Source organism: Apodemus sylvaticus, chromosome 12 (assembly GCF_947179515.1).
Source record: "Apodemus sylvaticus chromosome 12, mApoSyl1.1, whole genome shotgun sequence".
Taxonomy (NCBI): domain Eukaryota; kingdom Metazoa; phylum Chordata; class Mammalia; order Rodentia; family Muridae; genus Apodemus; species Apodemus sylvaticus.
The window spans coordinates 61,713,666-61,735,311 of record NC_067483.1 but is presented as its reverse complement, the minus strand read 5'-3'; the positions used below and the strand labels follow the sequence as shown (position 1 = coordinate 61,735,311).

Genomic DNA, 21,646 nt, shown 5'->3' with positions numbered 1-21,646 from the left:
AGAGTTGAAAGGAACCCATTGCAGTGGCTGCATTGTGGAATTCCTGACTCCCTTTGGAGTGTTTTGAGACTGGAGGAAATAAAAAGGTAAAAGGAAACTTCTATCAATAAAAGATGCCTTCATAAAATAGTCCAGCCGAAGTAGGGTGAAATAAAATGGGGAGAGGAAGCCAGCACCAACGTGGAGAAAGCTTCTCTATGAGTCTTAGTGTTGACATCGTCTGTGACTTGAGCCCCAATTATGTGTCTAATTATGGTGAATACTGACTACATACTTACAGCTTGACTAGAGGACTCGGCCTTTAGCCCTGCCTCCTTCCCACCCTCATTTCTGTGTTTCCTTCAAGGCCTGGAGTCATTCACAGCAGGAAAAGCACCGTTACATTGATTTGACATCTGAGGCTTTCAGAATGGCCCACCATGTACTGTTTAGTCATATCTTCTCAATAACTCAGAAACAGGCAGGGTAGCTATTGTTGCCATCTCTGCAATTATCCTTTTAAATGAAAAATTAAAAAAAAACAAAAACAAAAAAACAGAAGTTCATAAGATGTGTAAAAGTTATACAATAAAATGTAGAATTAGAAAGTGGGTGTAAATAAAATGGAAAGAAAAGAGGAAATTGGGCCACTCAGTAAATATCCATCCAATGCTTTCTACACCCAATTTTTTCTGTGTAACAACTGTGGTCCTTTTTTATAGGTGAATTATAACTCAGGAAAGATTAAGACTTTGTTCAGAGTTAGTGAAAGACAGATAAAGGAGTTTGATCTTGGTCTATCTGACCTCAGAGTTCACAATAATCTACTAGTTTATTAAATAGCCAGGGAATATTCCAAAATTTCCAGTGGATACCTCAAACTGAGGGTAATCTGATGTCTACATATTCTTTCATATATGGCTAAATGATGGGATGGGTTCTTAGAATCACATTTATCTTCGTTTCTTTTCCTATTGATGTAATAAAGTGACAAAATACACTCTTACAAAAGTAACTTAAAAGATAAATGGTTTATTCTGTCTCAAGAGTTTGAAGGTGCAGTTCAGTATTCAGAAAGTCGAAGTGTCAGGTGCTTGAAGCCATTGGTCACATGACATCCACAATCAGGAAGCAGAGAATGAATAATACGTGCATCCTGTCAGGTCACTTTCTTTACAAAGTAACATAATCCCAGCCAGGGTGAGTTTTCCCACTCCATAACACAACCAAGATAATCCCTCACACGCATGCTCAGAAGCCCATCTCCCAGATGACTCTAGAGTCTATCAAGTTAACACTAACATTGTTAATCTGTTAATTATGTTAAATTAACATGAATACTGTTTGGTGATCTTGTCACTTTATGTATATCCTCATATGTATTTACAAACTGTAATAGCTCCATCACTGTGCAGATTAATATTATGAGACTCACTCACTGTGTATATAGTGTGCCATGAGCAGAAACATAATTATGAGGTCTTTGACTGAAATATGTTTTGTCCTATCAAGTTGAAAGTTTTCACTTAAAGGAAGCACTTCAGATCTTCTCTTTAGCATTCTATAATTTTTCGCTTAGTATTTTGGATCATAAGTAACTAAGATCATGGAAAATGAAACTACAGATACGATGGAAGAGTACTGTGGTGCACAATGTGGGATGCATTGTAAGGCATCCTCGATTAGAATTCAGGGCTTCTAATCCTCTGAAATGAGGAAATTCACCACTGGATGGGGACTAGAAGAGCCTTGAAAATTGGGGACCTTCAGGACATCACTTGGCCCCTTATTAATGAGCTAAGTGCTCCACTGGAAGGTGAACTTGTTCACAAAGTTGAGTATATCTGTATTCACACACATACACACACACACACACACACACACACACACACACACTCTAGAATACATGTGGCTCTGCAATCAGATCTCCCTAACCTTTAGTTTGCTCACACAGAAAACAAGGATAGTAATAGCTGTCTTACAATCTCCAATATGTGATGCTCATTAAAGATAGCCTCCCTCTGCACAATCCTTTCTCTGTGGCATAGCTTTGCTGTTATGGCCAAGACTTCTATTCAGTACTATATAAACTTGGGACATTTGGAACCACCTAACCGTCAGACCCACAAGAAGGACAAATGAGCAGAAAGAATGTCAAGGATCTGGAACAGAGGATAAAGATCATGTGATGATGAATGTTAGAGTATGGTGGAGGGCACTTAGTGGTACTCCAAAACTGTTGCTGTACCTGGTGCCAAGGGGAAAACCAAGTGTTCATTTTACGAGAGTAGATATCCTGTTTTAAAGAATGTAGCCCAAGGTGTGTGCCATCTGAGATGGTATGGACACATCATACATTCTGAAGTAAGTGGAGTTATCTGGTTGGAGGACTCTCTGTGTCTTCTTTATCTCCCCCATATCATATTCAACCAATCTCCTTATTTATATATAACACTTAACTACTCATATGGCATAATAGAGTAGAAAAATGGTGGGGGTGTTGAAGTCTATTCATCCTACTGTCAATCATCTGTTCTGAAAAGACAGCTTTGCAGTTCTCTGTAACCTTTAGTCTCATACAGCCTCTTGAAGCAATAAAAATAATTAAGAAGTTAAAGTTGTATGACACTTACAGTTTAATGGCTGTGCACTTATCCCAATTCCCTAAGGTATATACATTACAGATGTAAAGTTTTTTCTTTGTTGATCAAACTCAGCATGGTTGAAAAACAAATGCTTGCTAATTAAAAAAAATAACTTTCTTATGGAATTTTTAGTGACAGTTTCAAAAACATGGTCTACAAATAGTTGTGGAACTGTTTGAAAAATGAGGAATTCCCAAATTAGTAAAGGAGAAACAGAACTTTGGGTTAGAAACAGGAAACTGAGCCCAAAGTTAGAATGAACTCATGCATGAATTGACAAGTTTTAATTCCAAGTGACAAAGTTATGTAATGAAAGATGTCTTTGTCTTTCTTTTCTCTTTTCTAATGTTCATGTGATTGAATGCACGTGGCAGAACTATTTCCGAGATACCTGGAACATCTTTGACTTCATCACCGTGATCGGCAGTATCACAGAAATTATCCTGACAGACAGCAAGGTGAATGGTTCACAAGCTTATCCTGGTGTAGTATTTAAAAACATCTCCGCATATGGTCCACTTATAACCCATCCAATCAAACATACCCCCTTTGTGTTGGGAGTCCACTTCATGCTTCCTGATCAATAACTATAGAATACAAACTTTGGGATCGTAATAGTCTTCTTAGAAGGGTTAGTTACATTTGCATGACTCAAATACCAGATATCTAATAGGGTAAGTGGAATAGCGGTATTGGAAGAAAGCTAATATTGGGTGTTTGGCTAAATTCTCCAAAGAGAAACAGCATTGTAAACCTCAAAGTTAAGATCTAAAGTGTTTCCCTAAATTAGTTCACCTAAAGAACATGTGGATAGTTTTATTTTAATTATTGAATACCAGAATGTGTCTATGGGATTAGGAACCTACTCTTTGGGAATCTTAAGAGCAGAGTTCAGAGCATTTGGAGAAATTGGGGCAGCCAGCTTTCCTCCTCTGTGTGCTGGCACACTCTCTATCTACCTAGGACTCGAGGCGCTCGGCTGGGAGGCTTACAAGGAGACTCACTGGGCGCCCCTCAGCAGGAGTTAGGCTAACTGCAAAAGACAGAGACTGCCATCTATTTTGTGATCTGAATAAGGAATAAATGGGAAAATACCAGTGCTTAGATCTTTCTAAATGAGCATATTGTCACTAATTACATGTTTCCTTTTGGTCCACCAGCTGGTGAACACCAGTGGCTTCAATATGAGCTTTCTGAAGCTCTTCCGAGCTGCACGGCTCATAAAGCTTCTGCGGCAGGGCTACACCATCCGCATCTTACTGTGGACCTTCGTGCAGTCCTTTAAGGTAAGAGGCTCCCCGAGGGTGGAGCACCACATGTCAGACAAGCCTGCAGCAGGATCCTCACCCTGGTTCCTTCACTTCCTGGAAGGAGTTTGTAAACTTGAGTTTTATTAGAAGCATTGATATACTAGTTCTTGATTCTAGCACAGGCTGGCTGGATAGTGATCAATTCATAGAATTTTATTCTAAAAAATAATGGATCACTTTCACTTTGTAATGGGCCTTTTTTTTTCCTCAGCACTGAGACAGGGATGTGCTTTATAAATTGTGTGCTATCCTTGAGTATTCTAAATCTCCTTGAGCAATCCTGCCCATAACCAGTCAGATTCCTGTTGTTAGATGCCTTCAGTGTGTTCAAGAACTTGTCAGAGACTTCACTTCATGGAAAAGCTTTTCAGAGGACTTTTTCAACTCATGCACCATAAAAAGATGATTCATGTATAGTTTGCCATGTCTTCAACCTGGGCATTTCTTGAACTATTGAATGAATAGTATGCTAATGGCACACACATACACACACACACACAAGTCCTATAAAAGCTAGGAATATTTGGCCAAGTTATTACAGTATGTTTCTTTTAAACATTCTCATGGGACTGTACATACGACCAGGTATATAAAGGTTTGTTAAAACTCAGATGCCTGAAACCCACATCAATGAAGTATTAGTAAAGCTTCCAAACATACTTATATTTATTTGAGCTCTAACAATAGCATAAATTAAATGCCCTTTTGACATCTAACAAATAACATAATTAGATGTCTGAGGCCTGGCTATGTTTCATTTCTTGCAGACAAAGTTTTTTCAATTAATGTATTAAAAATAAATTTGATAAAACTCAAAAATGACAAGCCATAAATTCACCAAATTGCCCTCCTCCTTTTATTTATACATTTAATTAAATTTAAGAAGACAGTACAGTGAAATCATAGCATGTCATCACTTAGAAAGGGAGTTTCCTTATTATATTATTATATATTCCAATATATCCTTTATTGATTTGTATCATTATCAGAATCTTTGAAGTTTTGAGATGAGTCAGTGGCTAGCATATTCAGGCTCCTAGGTATGGCCTTGGCTTTTCTACCTGAAAAAGAACCAATTTTTTGGCAGGGTTATTCCCACAGAGGCCTCACCCCAATGAACTCTGGTGTTCCAGAGTTAGATGACAGAAGACAATTTCAAAACCTTATGAGTTTGCCCCCTGATTCTCTGGAGAGTTCAGATTTAGAATTAGAAAGGCAGCCTGCTTCTAACACTGTTTTTTATTTTATTTTAAAAGGGTGCCCATCAGGTGTCAGTTGTTAGTGACTCTAAGAAATAAGTGTCATACTGTCATGTTATCCCATCACGGAGACTCTGTGACACTGTGTCCTATTGAAGCTAAAGAAAATGATGCCAAAAGCTGACAACCAAATGGGTAGTTTATTCAGTGGGTTCCAGAGAACACGGAGGGCAAGTGAATCCGAATCCCTGTGGGGCTGTAGTCTGGATGGGTGTTTCCTCTTCAGGACGCCTCTGTGGTGCTATACAGAAGCAGAATGCTTAACAACAACAATTTAAAAATGCAAGTTCACTTATGCAAACCCAAAGCAGAGAGGTGTCCAATACTAACACTATACCACTGCCTTTACCTGCTCTGACCCAATCCTAGGATTCATCCAGTTCTGTCTGTAGCCCATGTTCAGAATGTCAAAACTTTTCTCTATTATTTTGTATTAGAATGCATTTTGTGACCAGAAAGAACGGGGGCTAGGAAAACAGATAGAATCTTTGATTTTCTCCCTAAGGCTTAGAGTAGGAAGATGGTGTTGGACTGGAGACTTTGGGTGGAGAAGGAAGAACAAGGCCAGGCCAAACTAGTAGACTAGGGCATGGAGCATCAGTGCAGGCAGTAGAAAACCTGCCTCCTTATACCAATCCTTGTGGAAATGCAGTCATTCTTTCCTTACACCCCAGGTCTCAGTGCTTTATGGAGGAGGGGCCTTTTCATTGGCTTTGAGGTACATTTTAATTTGTCCTCTATTGAGGTGGAAACTTAAGGGTTCTTTAGAAGGTAGGTTGTGTTGAATAGTGTTGTGCTAGGGGCAAATGCGTGAAGGAATGTTTTCTTGAAGTGGACACAGTTCAAAGGATGTTTTACAAGCATATGTAAGGATATGTGATGAAGGATTCTTTTGTTAATGACACACATGTATTGGTCTGTTTTACATTGTGTTGTTAAGCTCCATTTGTCATGACTCTATAGTGAGAAATGTACCAAAAAACTTTTGGTGGTATGCTGGTGGTTTCTTGCTGCTTCTACAGACTGATGTCAGCTGATACAGAGTGTCATGGAGATTTGCTAAGACAACCTCATGTGCTGAGACAAGACACATGGTGAGGACCTGTGGAGGACACATGATATATGGAGGGAGTGTAAATAGGAACCAACAGACAAAGCTCTGCAATGCTTGTTTGTCTCGCATCTTCACTGATCTTCACTTAGTTCACATACACATACACACACATACAGGCACACATGCACATGTGCACACACAGGACAAAATAACTTCTCTTGGGGTGGGTCCCTGCTGGTCCTAATTCTTCCTACTGACTCATGCTTATTTGGCTAAGGCCTAGCTGTCTCTACTAGGTCATGGCACCACTGCTGATTCATGTTTACTATCCCGACAATACCAAACTAGATTACTGGTATATTCATGAAGTACTTGCTAGTGAATGGAGCTGCCACTGCTAAATCTTGTAGACTGAACCATTAATTTCTTGACAAAATAGATGGGATTTGCTCCAAAAAACAATTTCTTAACAGGTCCACTTCCCCCACATCCTAATAACCTGTCTTTTTCATTGCCTCTGGTGGGTGGTGCCCTAGAAGGGAAGTTAAACCATTTAAAATCCGACATTAAAAGTAGGTTCAGAAAAAATTCAAGCCTATACTCTATTCAAGTTGTAAATAGTCCCTCTTGGGGCTCTTCATTTTGTCAACTCTGTTGATATGCTCTGCCATGCTCCAGTCATCTGAAAGAAAGCCTTTGACTGGTCTCCTGGGACTCATGGTTTACACACTCATGACAAGATAGAAACTCACAGTGGTGACACTAGCTGCCCCAGAGCTTACTGAATGGTAAAGAAAAGGGAATTTCATGTCAGTACAAGGATCACCATACAACTATATGGGGCCATCCTGCCCCAAATCTCAACTGTCCTATGTCTTCCCCTTCCCCAGAATATCAAGGGCAAGTCCTTGCCTTCTGTTTTCATAAATAGAAATGTTATCATCACAAAGTGGCAGTAAGCATACACAATATAGATTTTTAAATTTTTGTCTCATGGATTCATTATGGTTTCATAATGGCTGACACTTAGCAGGCTTTAGGGGAACTTATGTGAAATGCAATAAAACATTGAAAGGATTAAGCACTGGAAAATGGTGTTTCATCAGAAGATAAAAGATACTTCAAGGAATGGATCACAAAGAGCCTCTAGTCCTTTAGCTTTGCCTCCGGATCCCCCACTATGAGTTATGCATTAGATGTGGGGATGAGAGGGTGAAATGCAGAGACCTTGAATCCAAAACTTAGTTTTTCTTTAATTTGGATCACAGTTGCTAGGTTTATTAGTCTTCTGCATGTCAAGTGAAATGTCTCTCAAACTCAGAAAGTTTTGCTAACCGTCTTTGGAGATAGGGGTCACATATCCATCAAAAGACTTGGGCATATTGTAAAAAAGAAAGACTACTCAACAGAATAGCTCTAAGGATGAGTGTCAGTCCTGCTTCAAATAGCCTCAGGGCAAGAGCTGCTGCCTTGCCAATGACTGAAGGAGCAGTGGTCTCCTTGATTTATTATTGTCTCTTGCTTCCCTTGCAGGCTCTCCCCTATGTCTGCCTTCTGATTGCCATGCTTTTCTTTATTTACGCCATCATTGGGATGCAGGTGAGTGGCCTGTTGGGGTAGCAGCTGCCCACTTTGTCTCTGGCAGAGTTGAGGATGATGTGTACAGTGTCACTTGACTAAGAAACGTCTCCAAGGTCTTGTTACATTGTAACCTTGGGAATTTCACATGGGCCAAGTGGTTCCCTAGGTATTCAGGGTGGTCTGTTCTGGGGTTTCCTCTGAAGTCTTCCGATCATGCTGCTGACTTAGGAGTAGCTCGGCTTCTACATTAGAACTAAAGCAAAATGATACCACTGTTTTCAGAGAGAGGGACTCCCATTACAACTAAAGTAAGGCCTGTTTCTGAGGATCTCTGTTATTTGGACCAAAGAGAAGACTAGATGGCTGTTCCCCCTGTAAGCAATGACACCAAATGCATCTATGTTAAGTTTTCACTGTCTGAGTTCTCTAAGGCCTGTCACTGTCCATCCTAGCAAGCCCCAGAGCCATATTCCAACCCATTCCTACTGTACAGTGCCATGGAACTTGCTAAATAATTCCCTGGCCTACTCACATCCTCGAAAATTTTGGAACTTGATAGCAGATCAGGTTCCTTCCTGGATGTTTGTGCAGATAGCTAAAGGTTCACTGAGCCCCAAGAAGCCAAATATTCTAAGAATAAGAGGCATTTGGGACGGATGACCTGCTTCTATGAACAATGAGGATGCATACCCTAACTTATTTGATGGAGTCCACAGGTTTTTTGATTGTCTAAAGAAGGCATCCTTCCTGACTTAAGGAGCCACATGACTAACCCCTCTAAGAACTTCAGTTGACAGTCCACTGGAGCCAGGCAGCCTGGACACCTGGAGTCACTGCCTCAGCAAAACTCCTGATCAGCAGTTTTGCCTAGACTCTTTCCAAAAGACTTCTTATTCTCACTCTTCCTTTAACTCTATGACCAGAGAGTATTCTCTAAAACCACAGCAGAATGTCCAGCATCAAAATATGTGAGGCCTGTGGAAAGGCTGTGGTTTTCCTTCTCTGAAGATCTTACAATAGATATATAAAATGATGTCAGTAGCATTAGAAACAATTGCAATGGCACTTTATTGCTCTCTTGATAACTTCAAGAACCTATTAACTCCCTCTAAACTTTACCTTAGAATTTACATAGTCTCAAACCAAAAATTGAAAGCTGGTTAAATTAAATTCTGTATGACTAAGTTTCTGTATGATAAAATCGCTCTTACCCCCTTCATCTTCAAACAAAATAAGGTAGAATGATACTAACTCCAAGTCTACTGATAAGACTCACATTGATGTAGATAACTATGTTTACTTCAGTTATTTGGTGTGTCAGGTATGGAGCTGACTATATGTCTGTATGCAAATATACACATATATACAGGCAGAGGGGGGTAAGGTATATGATTAGTATAATCAGGAGTAATTGAGTTTCATTGTTTCCACTGACATTTAGCATGGTTAAGTAGTCTTTAACCTTATTCATGTTCTCAGATAACAAGTTATTGAAACCTAGCTATGCCTCTTTACAGCCCAGTTAACACTGAGCCTTCTCTCATCCCATCAGAAAAGCAAATGCAAGTACTTCTTTGACTTGTCAGGAAGAGGTAGGGACTGCTTTTCCACAGAGATGTAAATATCTCTGCCACGGTGGCTATCCCCAGCCTGGCCTGTTACAGAGAGCCAGAACCATGTATAAATCATGCATACTCTAGAGTGTGTTACTAGAGAGGCCATATCCAATGCAGTGATCACAAAACAGAAAACCTATGATAGTTTGAATGAAAATGGCCCTCTTGGGTCCATAGAGAGTGGCACGATTAGAAGGTGTGGCCTTGTTGGATGAAGTGTGTCACTGCAGGGGTGATCTATAGGCATTGAGGTCTCAGAAGTTCAAGCCAGTTCCCTTTCTGCTGCCCATGATCTATATGTAGAACACTCAGCTCCTTCTCTAGTACCATGTTTGACTATATGCTGCCATGTTTTCCTCCATATGGAGTTCATAATGGAAGTTTATGACTGAACTTTAAGCCAGCCCCAGTTAAATATTTTCCTTTATAAGAGTTGCCAAGATTATGATGTCTCTTCACAGCAACAGAAATCCTAACTAGGATGAAAGTTGGAATGGGATATTGCTGTGATAGGCCTGACCATGCTTTTGTTTGGAGAAATGTAGACTTAAACATTTGAATGCTTTAAGTGGGGCTTAAAGGGCCATCCTAGAAGATTGTGGAAGACAGTGGTTCTGAGGGTGATTTGAACCAGGGGAGTCTGGTTCAAGAGGCTTCAAAGGAGAAAAATGTTAGTATGTGACTAAGAGACTGTTCTTGTGATATTTTGGCAAAGAATGTGACTGCTTTTTGCTCTTGTCCAAAAAAGTTTGCCTTGGGCTAAACTGAAGAGGTTTTTTTTTGTTTTTTGGTTTTTTTTTAAATTAATTTCATTGGCAGAAGAAATCTCAAAACAGCCTAGTATTGACTCTGTCTTGTGAGTGCTAGTGTTCACACTTGTGAAGATCTATAGTGAAAGGGAGCAAGCTAAACACCGGAAAATATCAAATGTACAGACTGAGGAGGCAAGAGGCACCAGGAAGTGGAATGGAGCTAAGTCCCATGTTCAGAGAGAAAAAGAAAAGCCAATTATTAAATAGAATACAGGGAGTGGTCATCTCAGGGTAATACCCACCACCAACTCCCGCCAACTAAGCTTCAAACTTGTGGAAAGGAATTAAAGAAAAGTGAGAAGGAATTAAAGAGTAACTTAAATCCAGGTGTGGTGGCATAGGCTTAAACCTGGCACTCTGGAGACAGAGGCAAGTACATCTCTAGGTTTGATGCCAGACTTGTCTACAGAGTGAGTTCCAGTACAGCCAAGCTTAGGCAGTAACCATCAGAAATAGAGAGCTGAAGATGTAAGAGCCCCACACAAATAGAAAGTCCAATGGATAAGAGGAGTAAGCTTTTATGTAGCTATAAAGGGCAGCCAGATGGCTCTATAAGACAAACCGTTATGCTGCACTTTTAAACTCCTCTCAGAAGATGACATCTTTGCAGAAGAAATAAGTAATTTGTCACTTATGGGAAGGGATTTATATGCACAGGTTGTTAGAAGAGATGCCATTGGCCTTAGGTCTATAGCTGTCCAGTTGTGTGAACTAGGTTAAGCTACTTAATTTCTCTGCTCTTAGTTCCTTTACTATAGTAGAGAAATGGGTTAAACACAAGCAGAGCCTTCCAGTCCTATATTTAATTCCAAGTGAAAGTTGATGAAATCCTGGGCTTCTTGCAACTCTCCGAAGTGACCTTTCTTCCTCTTTCATAGCCTTTGGTATGCAGGTGGTAACAGGCTGGGAGGGTGTAAAAAATGCAAAGAAAATTTGAGACCCACCACTTCCATAATAAATATCCATTTGGGGCTTAAAAACTATCTCAGAAAATATTCAAAGTAGCTATGCTTTCCTTGACAATTATGCTAACATTATGTGCACAAAATCGCAGTGCACTCTCCAATAACTTCATGGAACATTTGAAAAAAGTCATAACCGGGACAATTAGTGATGCTGCCGTGTGAGATCCAGGGGAAAAAAGGCCTGTGAAGTGTACAGATGTAATAGACTATGCACAACTTACAGATCTCTAGCTAAGGGAATAAAGAGAGAGGGAAGGAACTTTAAACTGGTTATGGATATACAACAGTCACCTCATGAAGTATCTAGGACGAAGGAGGTTTGGTTACTTTTGTGGGGTTTTTAAAAGTCATGTGTCTCTTGAGGAGCCGTCTCTTTCTTACCTGCTCCTTCTATTCTCCCCTCCGCTGCCTGGTTTGCCACCTCCGTTCTCCCTGAAGACAAGTAGTATTTGGGTTTTGAAAAACCAGCACTGAGAACAAATTCCCAAAGCAGGTGTCAGTGGGAGCTACTTGAGCAAAATAGCTGAGGGCAGAGATTGTTCCTCAATTGCGCACTCTCAAAACTGTTAGGGGGAAACACACGTTCCATTTAGCATACATTGAATAAACTGAAGCACGATAAATGTAGCCTGGAAATTGTCTCAGATGGGTAGAAGGGTGGCCCTTGAAGTCATCAGTTGTACCAGCACTGACTTAGAAGGACTGGTCCTGACCTCCGAAGCACATGTGCAGGAGGAGAGCACACCCTTCTCATTGAAGCATCTTGATTATTGTCAGAGTTTATCTGTGTGTGTGCATAAATATTGCCCCTTTTCCTGTGAATGTCAGTGATCAGAGTCCAGTAGTACATTAACAAAATGCTGTCTCTGTGTCTGTCTCTACCTCTCTCTCTCTCTCTCTCTCTCTCTCTCTCTCTCTCTCTCTCTCTCTCTCTCTCTCTCTGTCTCTTCCTGTAGCCAGGACTACCTGTTTTCTTTTTCTTTCTTTCTCTCTACTCCTTCCTGTCTTTTATTTTCCTTTTTGGTACTATTGACTAAAACTAGGGCCCCATGCATGTAAGTTAGGGCTTTACCTCTAGCCCTTCTTTTTCATGAGCCCAATTATCCTTCATACATCCTACTACCCGGACTTTGCTTTTAGCTTACACCTAAGTGACCTATTTCAGTGAAATTTATGTCTATCTGGTGATGCATGTGTGTTTGTTCCCATTGGCTGTGCATCCGGATAACAGATTTCTGAGACTTCGCTCACTAAATAAAAATATATCTAAGGAACATACAGCTGTGTCTCTCAGATCTGATCTGCTTGCCTATCTATAGCTTCTGCCCAAATGATAAATGACATCTTTGTCAAATACAGATATTCCCTTCATAATTATTAGATATAAGAAAAGAGGGATGACTCTCTGTACTCTCGTTGAGCAATGTCTTTGGTAGATTGCATAGGTACCATGGGACTAAAATGCATCTCTAATTTAAGAATAGAAGAGGCTGTGTATATGCAGAATGACTTTAAAAGATTTGCATTCTGTGTACTGCTTGAACATTGCTAGCATTAATTCCTTCTGCTGTACTAGAGCAGCAGGGGAGGTAATTAGTTTCCATATCAAGCCAAGAACATGGTGTTAGTCAGCTCTCTCACTCCAGGTTATCTGTTTCAGAGATTTGCATCGAGAAGTCATTACTTGTACTTTATCTACCCTGCCTGTGTGTCTAATGACGATGTGCTGGACATGTGATATGACTCAATCCTGCTCATTGATTTCTCTTATCTCACCCAAGGTGTTCGGAAACATAAAGTTAGATGAGGAGAGTCATATCAACCGCCACAACAACTTCCGGAGTTTCTTCGGGTCTCTCATGCTGCTTTTCAGGTACCTAGATGACCAACTATTTAAACTGGGGACCTCATGGTCTTCAGCTGCCAAGGGAAGACCTCTTCTCTCCTGGAGAGAGCTGACTAGCCTCTGGCTCTCTTAATTTTACTCTGCTGTTCTTGTTAGGATATGCAGTTGGAAAGAGACCATGCCTTAGTTGAACATCCCCATAATTTAGAAAGTTTCCCTCATTTATTATCTTTGACTCAGTAGTTAATTTGTGTATTTCAACTTGTCCTTTGGGATTCTGAGAGGGGAGATGCAAATGACTTCTGCTGGGAACAATTTAAGACCTGAATCCTTGGGTAGCTGTGTTTATGTGGGGTCTTGGGGTCCTACCACTATTTTTCTACTATCAAGTTAGACCCTAAACAGATGGAGACATGGTGGTGGGGCCACATTGGCATTCTTCTCCATGTGGAAGATACTAAAAGGGCCTCACTGGGTTAAGAAGAAAGTCCTATGTGTGAACAGGGAAGAGGCCCAAGGTGGGATGGGGCATAAAGATTTCTTCTAACCAAGATGGATTTCTGTGTTCAGGAGTGCTACGGGGGAGGCTTGGCAGGAAATTATGCTGTCGTGTCTAGGCGAGAAGGGCTGTGAGCCTGATACCACTGCACCCTCAGGGCAGAATGAGAGTGAGCGCTGTGGCACTGACCTGGCCTACGTTTATTTTGTCTCCTTCATCTTCTTCTGCTCCTTCCTGGTAAGTAAGAGTTTGCCTTTAGCTGAGGCGTGTCTGATAGGGTGAAGGCTTCTATAGTGTGTGCACATGTTCTCCTCTGCCTCTCTTTGCTCCCTTGTTCCTGATCCCTCACACGCATACTCACATTTTAAGCTATAGAAGAATTAGATCATTGCCTTTGGAAGCCAAAGTGCTCCTCAGAATCCTTGTAAGGAGGGTGACTCTTGTTGGTTGAGGTCTTTGCGGCTTCAAGGAGAGAGTCCTTGTGAGACTGGATAAGGCTTGAATATAGGAATAGAGCACCAAGCTGTGTGTTGACTCTGGAGCTACTATGGTAACCCCTGTCTTCTTTGTGCCTTTGTGCCTATATAGTTCATTTAATAGCTAGGACTTGCATCTGTTTGGGAGATTCTGTTTACAAAAAGGTACCTTGAAAATAGAAGCTTATAGGGTTAATCAGAGGCAAATGATGATCAATGCAGTATAATTGGTGTGATTCTCTCCTGACTGTGGATGACAGCCGGCAAGGCAAGTATTCTGGTGTGAAAACATGATTACTTGGGGTGTTCGTGAATACTGAGGAGTATATGTAGAACACTCCCATGTAAGGAAGTAGTAAGAGATCTGAAATGCCCTCTGAGTTCCTTTTTTTTTTTTTTTTTTGGGAGGAAGCATCCAGAAATGTCTTCCCTTCACATCAGATTAGCAGTGATGGATGGAATAAATACATAAGGTGTCACCAGATCAATGAAAAGGTCACTGTAGTCCTTCTGGCTCGCAATGTTCCTCAGCTCAACTCCACTGCAAATGCCACTGGCTGTACAAAACTGTATAAAACTAAGATAATGCTGCTGCTCAAAGTGGCCAATTCCAGGGCCCTGCACTGAAAAGTAACTTAACTGTTTCATGCCCAGACATTTCTCTCTTTAAGGGGACAAGTCAGCTTTCTGATGACAGCAAGATAGACCATTCAGCCTGGTACATAAGTTCATGTAGGGTGTAAAGATACTCTGGGTGTCCCCTCCCCCTTTTGGTTTTGACTTTGTTGCCCTTTAGCCTAGGCTAAGGCACTTCTTCTTGTATAATATCTTTAAAATGGTATAAACATGTCAGGAAAGGGCTGAGGAGATAGCTCGGTGGAAAATGGCATTTGCTGTACAGAAAGGAGAATCTGAGTTTCAATTCCCAGGACCCATGGGAAAAGCTGTGTGTGGCTGCACACATACCTATAACCCCAGTGCTGTGGAAGGGTTGGTGGAGGGGAACAGGATCACTGGGGCTTGCTGGCCACTAGCCTAGCTCCAAGTTCAGTGAGAAAACCTGTCTCAAAGGAATAAGACAAAGTGCGACAGAGCAAGGCACTCAGTATCCCGATGTGGCCTCTATGTGTGTCTACCATCCAAGCACTCACACAAACGCATGTGTATGCATGACATACTCACGTGCATGAGCATATACACACATATACATATACCTCACATTTGACAGCAGTAGTATATGCACAGTGAGATAACACGTGCATTTTTTTCAATGAAAAATAATGCAGAACTGTTACATAAATCTGAAATCACAGTGTGCAATGAAAATAACTGAAAGGAACTTAATACATCCACGGCTTCAATCCATTTTTATCAAGTGGCTACTAATGGCTGGCACTGAGCTAGGCACCAGAGTAGTGTCAGCAAGACACAGTCACTTTGTGACCTTCAGGAAATAAGTAGCCAACATACAGGGGATTAACACTTACCAATAAGAATAAATCAGAACAGAAAGAGGGACACATAGACCTCTCCATATTACCTTATATAGTTTAAATGTTTAATGATAAATATTTAAAAGAAACCAGAGATAAAAGTGGAAAATTAATTGGAGGCTGTACGGTTACTTTTAGAATTGTGAGATGGAAAGTGCTACATAATTCACATTAATGTTATTTTTAATGAGGTTATATTCAGTGTAAGATGGCCTGCCTTCAAGTCTCAGCCCTACAATAAGACTGACTTTGTGACCTTGGGCTAGTCACACACTGCTCATCTCAAACCAACCATATCCGACAGATTTCTAAGGCCCTTTGATATGCCAGGCCATGTATTAAGAACTAAGCTAATGATAATTAAGACTTCCCCATGAAGGTCTGGAAGGGGCATGAACACCAACAGTAGATGTTAACACACACAGCACCCTGAAAAGATGCAAGAATATGAAGCAATGTTTTTATTAATGTTAACTATTAACATTAATGATTAGTGCCCCCAAAGGAGTATGTAGATACACAGAAAACACTCAAAATCCAGGCAGTGACTGAATAAATTCACTGTGGCTCAAATCTCAGTGACAGAGGTCTGTGTTGGATTCAGTTATATGAAACAGCAGTTCTCAAACAGAAACTGAAGCAGGAGGGATGAGGTTTTCTCCCCCACAGCAGTGAAGTCTGAAGGAAGCTGTCATGCTTGTCATGATGGCCTGACACTGGCTCATTCCCGTAGCAACTGATGAATGTCCTTCACCGTAACACTAAGCGAAGACAAGTCAACCTTCAGTCATCCATTTGTAGCATAGGCAGTAGTGGAGAGGGACCATGGCTATAAGGATATACCCAAGCTTCTCCATGTTGAAAGACTATTGCAATTGTGTCTTTCCTATAGACTTTCTCTGTAGCCTATATACTCTGGCTGCATATCTGGCAAGTCTGTGAACCCAGTCCTTTAACCTAGAATTTTGCAACAGAGATTTCTATGTTTTCATTCCCATAACCAATTTTTCTATCAGGCAGGAAGCTTGAATTTTAAGTGAAAGAAATCCTAGCTAGATACAGCCTAAACAAAATGGGATTTTACAGGCACCTGTCATTGGGGTGTCCTAGAGCAAGGCAAGCACCAGATAATTTTTAATTTCCCTTCTCATCCTTCTCTATTCATAAATCTTTCCCTTTATGTGAGCTTCTTCTTCAAATGCCCCCATCTGATACCTGTCAGGAAGCTAGAGTACTAATTCCAGACCTTACCTCTTCTCATGTTCAAGAGTAATAGAGATGGCCAAGTCTTTTTCCCAATACCCCTTCATTGGCTTTTGTTGAATACCCACTCATATTGAGCTAAGGAAAAATAGTATTCTGAAGCTTAGGTCACAGGATAGTGCCTCATTGGACTATAGTAATAGTACAGGCAAGGGCCTGTACTAGGAATAACATAATCAATGGCACCCCAGAAGCACAACAGAACTGTTTACTGGCTAATTCTTGTCTTTGTTACTGTCCTTGTGAATGAGTTGGCCTAGGAGCACACCATTCTCACCCTGGTTCTATATCTACCTTCTATACCATTACCAAGGTTACTTCTAAAGACAAATATCTCTTGGCTTGCCTATAGAGTAGTCTAGACTACAGATCAGCAGACCCTCTAGCCCATGGGCTAATCTGACTTGCTACCTGGTTTTGTATGGTCTGCAAACTATGCATTTTATAGTCTTAAATGAGGGAGAGAAAAAATAAGAGATGTATAATATTTTCATGCCATGTGGAAATTATATGAAATTCAAATTCCAGCATCCATAAACAAAGCTTCCTTGGAACGCAGCCATGCTCATTGATATTTCTAATGTCTGTGGCTGTTTTGGGTGGTGGAATACCAGAGCTGAATAGCTCAAACAGACATAATAGCCCATGAAGCATTCAAGGATGTCTGACTAGTTGGCTAGTTTGGGTTCAGACTGAAGCAAGGTAGCATGACACTTCTGTCATTTGGCACTTGTCCCTGGCTCTTCTATTCTGCTCACAGACCTCTAGAACATCCCTATTCCTCCATATCTCTGTGAGCATTCCTGCTGCCACCTCTACTTAAGGCACTGTGATTATGTGATCTGGTAAATATGACCTGCTCTATCGTGCTTCCGTTCAAAAAAAAAAAAATCCAATGACTTCTACAAGGTTTTATTAGCGACTAGAAATTTCCTTTATAGAATTTCCTGTCTCTACCAACACTTGTATGTGATGCTTTTATGGCTGTCATGATTTGCAACCTTTTTCTGTTTTCAATATATCACTGTCTTAGAAAAGGCTAGATAAATCTTCAAGAGTAGTCATATAACAAGATCTGGTAAAGGCCTGCTTTGCTTTACGCTCTGCACTAGGTGTGAGCGTCTGTCTCTAGACTAACACTTTCTTACCTCATATCCCAGCACCTCCAGCACCTGAGTCAGTGCGTTTGGCACATACTGGGTACAGAGTGGAGAGCAGACCCATGGACAGCTCAGCACAGGGAGCATGCGCTTTCACTCTGTGGTTCTTCTTATGCTCTCTGGGAGCTCTTTTTGTGAAGCAGGATTGAGGATGGAAGCTGAAGAGACAATGTTGTTATCTGGCCTTGACTTTCTCTATTTAAAAATATGGAAACCACAGTTCCCTCTGCTGCCACACGAACAATTAAGTAAATCAGACAGGTAACAACAACAGATAAAGTAGTGTGCAAATGAAAAGCGGCATTAAGAAAATAAACGCATAATGCTCACACAGTGAGGTGCACAGTGTGAATAACAACTGTGAGTTGCATTCGGCAGGATCTCCAAGCTTTTTTGCCTGGGAACTTTGCGGTGTGAAGCCTGTGAATCTGTGTCCCGAACTTTGCCTTAACTTTCCCCTAACTCTTCCCCTTGCCTTCCAGATGCTCAACCTGTTCGTGGCTGTCATCATGGACAACTTTGAGTACCTGACTCGAGATTCCTCCATCCTGGGGCCTCACCATTTGGATGAATTTGTTCGTGTCTGGGCAGAATATGACAGAGCAGCATGGTGCGTAGGCCACCCAGAAATTAGGGGCTTTTAGATTGGAGTCACTCAAATACTTGCCTGTTAATAAAAGGGAAGGAAACACCTCTTGGTTATAGGTCACAGAAGAGGCATTAGTATCAAACCATTCACCAAAATCTTTTCTTCCTGGGCATTCTGTACCCCCTCTTTCTGTGGCAGGCTGTACCCTTGTTTGCCAATTTTATTATACTCTAGAATGACTATACAACTAGGGGAGTTTCCAACCTCTCCCCCTTTTTTTGCCATGAATCACCAGGGACTAAGGTAGGAAGTTTCGGGCCAATGGGACATATCTGGCCACCATTAGTGCTTTTCCTTCTCATTCTTTTCTCAGCATATACAGTTAAATAAAACACTGGTATTATATTTCAAATAATCAAGTAGGTGGCCCTTCCAACTGATGCCCTCTAGACTTGTGGGCTTTTATCACATGAAACTGAGTTAAATGGCGGGAGCTGGCAGTGCTGACCTCTTTCCCGTCCTTCACTGTCCAATAGCTGCGATGTGATGTGACATCTAGACTTTAGAGCAGGGGTCAGCAAATTACCACCTGCCAGTTAAGTTTGTCTCACTGCTTTTACAATGAGGTTTTGTAGAGGTACAGTTACAGCCATTTGTTTTATCTGTTGTCCATGGCTGGTTTTTCACTATAGGGAAACATAGAATAACTGGGACAAAGATGGTCTGACCTTCCAGTTCAAAATATTTACTATTAAACCATTGTCAAAAGCTTCACTCTTAAAAAAAAAAAAAAGACAGTGTTTTCACCTTTGCTGATGAGGACAGTATGACATTTTATGAATGAAAAGCTTTGCTGGTCCAGGTGGACTTAGCTTCTGGGTCTTCACTCACCACTCTCCCCATTCTGGTCCCCCTCTGAAAATACTTCAGGAAATGCTGTTCTTCACAGGAGTGGACCACCGTTGCTTCCACCTGCTACTCCCTTCATGAGGTGTGACTTTCCCCAAATCTACCAAACTGTGAAGCTGCTAAACCTGGGTTAACTGGTTTCAGGGTGGATGGGTGAATTAGAATTCCTTTCCCCTCTGTAATAATGATCTAGGCATGGGGCTATGTAAATCCCTTCCTGTTTCAGCCGCTAAGCAACAGATTTTCCTTGTGGACTCAGTTTCCAACAAAGAGTTTTAGTATGCAACCAGCAGTGGCTTGGAGGACAATGATGCTCAGCCTGAATCTTATCAGTTTTCTCGCTTTGCACAAGTGACGTAATGATCTATCAGGTGGTGGTAATGATACCTACCTAGCCTGGTGGGTGTTTGTGAGCATGTTATTATATCGTGCATACTATTGTTAGGTACTTGACGACACTGGTGTGAATGCAGCTCAGAAATGAGAATTGCCAACTGAAAAACATTTACAGCCTTGATTTTGGATGCCTAGTCACTCGCCTAACTGAAGAACTCTATCTGCTGTCAAAGGATGGTGTCACATCTCTAGCCTCACTCAGACATCCTTGGCTCTCAGAACCAGCACTTCCTTTGGTTTTATTTCCCCTGTGGCTCTAAATGCCAAGTGCATGAAAGATGCTCGCACTTTGTTGCAGTTGCTGGTAAGAGGCTCCAACAGGACTAATCATAAGACTCAGTCACATGAACTGAGCAAAAAATTGTAGAGCGGAACTCCTTCTGTCATTTTGAATGTCTAGAGAATTACTAATTATTCTGGTTACATTTTATTTTGCTTTCTCAATGGAATAATGTTGTTGAGAAGAAACCAGCAAAAGCACAATGAGTCGGGGGGTCTTCATATGAAGAAGCAATGGATTAAAAGCCACTATTTACTACTCTTAAGAAGTAAAAATAAATTGACACATGGTTACTTTCCATCATTTCAAGGGGTAAGAGACTTGGCATACTGGTGAGCTACTGTCTGGAAAGACACAAGACAAATCAGCAGCAAGTCAGGAAAAAGCTAGAAAGAGTGAAGCTGAAGAAAACATTTGCGTTGCTATGGCTTCCTAAAAGGATGCTTAGATGGAGATAGTGTGCTCATTGTTTCTATGGGAACCTCCGGCCTGGTCCATGATGCATACAGACCTTCAGATCCCACCATGGCTTCCTTGTTCTTGTCCCTGACAGGGAAGATGTTTTAACTACTGAGAAATTAATCCTATGCCAATTATTCCATTTCCACAAGAAGTTTCTTGAAGGTTCCTGGAAGAAAAGGTTATCAAAAAAGGTCACAGTGTTCCTGGAATTCTGCAGGATCAATCTGGAGCCTGAGTGGCTGGAATGAAGCTACAGGGAAATATTTCTGGGGCATCTTCCCAGATTGTGTTTTAGACATGGATCCCAGCAGGCTCCTGTGGAATAGGGCAGAGTTTACCCAAGCTGAACTCAGTATATGTCACAGAGAGATCCAAAGCCCTTTCAAATTCTCTCATGCAAACTCTGTTTCTTGCTAATTAGCCTAGAGGGAAATTTGTTTCTCACAGTCTACAGGAACATGCTGACTCCCCACTGCCCCTGACAGGTGGCCCAGAGTAACTGCCTATAATCAGGACAGGCATGAAAGCAAAGAGTTCTGTAGTCTGCACGTTGGCAACCTGACATCTGCTCTGGACAGTGGCCAGAGACCTACTGACCTAGGCTCTTAGAAGCCTAGCTGGAGCTTGGGCTCTTCAGGTCAGGCGTGAGCCACACTGGTATTTCTGGGTACTTGAGGCATTAAATAGTTGCTTTTGATATTAGATGGACTCCAATTTCCTGAGAAAATTGGGAGAGTAGTTTGGCAAGGTGTTAGTTGTCTGGTTCTCATCATTCTGGTCTGATTATGTCAGGCACCACTAAACTGCTCTTGCCTCTTTGGGGGCAGTGCCTGCAGGGAGAAGCCATCGTTTCTTCCCCGTTCTTTTCTGAGTATCTTATTAACCCACCTGTGCTTTCTTTGCAGCGGCAGGATCCCGTATAAGGATATGTACAAATTAGTGCGGGTGATCTCGCCTCCTCTGGGCCTGGGAGAGAACTGCCCCTACAGGGTGGCTTGCAAGGTTTGCCTCCCAGTCCTCAGCCATGACCTGCAGTGGGATGCAGCATCTAA

General features: G+C 41.3%; 1 protein-coding gene across 3 annotated transcripts in view; it reads left to right on the top strand.

The window, feature by feature from the left end:
- Cacna1e (calcium voltage-gated channel subunit alpha1 E) overlaps nt 1–21,646 on the top strand; it is a 309,640-nt gene that overhangs the window by 267,019 nt on the left and 20,975 nt on the right. For all 3 annotated transcript variants that reach the window (XM_052200273.1, XM_052200272.1, XM_052200271.1), the window contains 6 exons: nt 2,999–3,082; nt 3,785–3,910; nt 7,781–7,846; nt 13,003–13,094; nt 13,638–13,803; nt 18,441–18,568. In XM_052200273.1, coding sequence (XP_052056233.1) covers nt 2,999–3,082; nt 3,785–3,910; nt 7,781–7,846; nt 13,003–13,094; nt 13,638–13,803; nt 18,441–18,568 — 662 coding nt within the window. The remainder of the gene's footprint in view (nt 1–2,998; nt 3,083–3,784; nt 3,911–7,780; nt 7,847–13,002; nt 13,095–13,637; nt 13,804–18,440; nt 18,569–21,646) is intronic.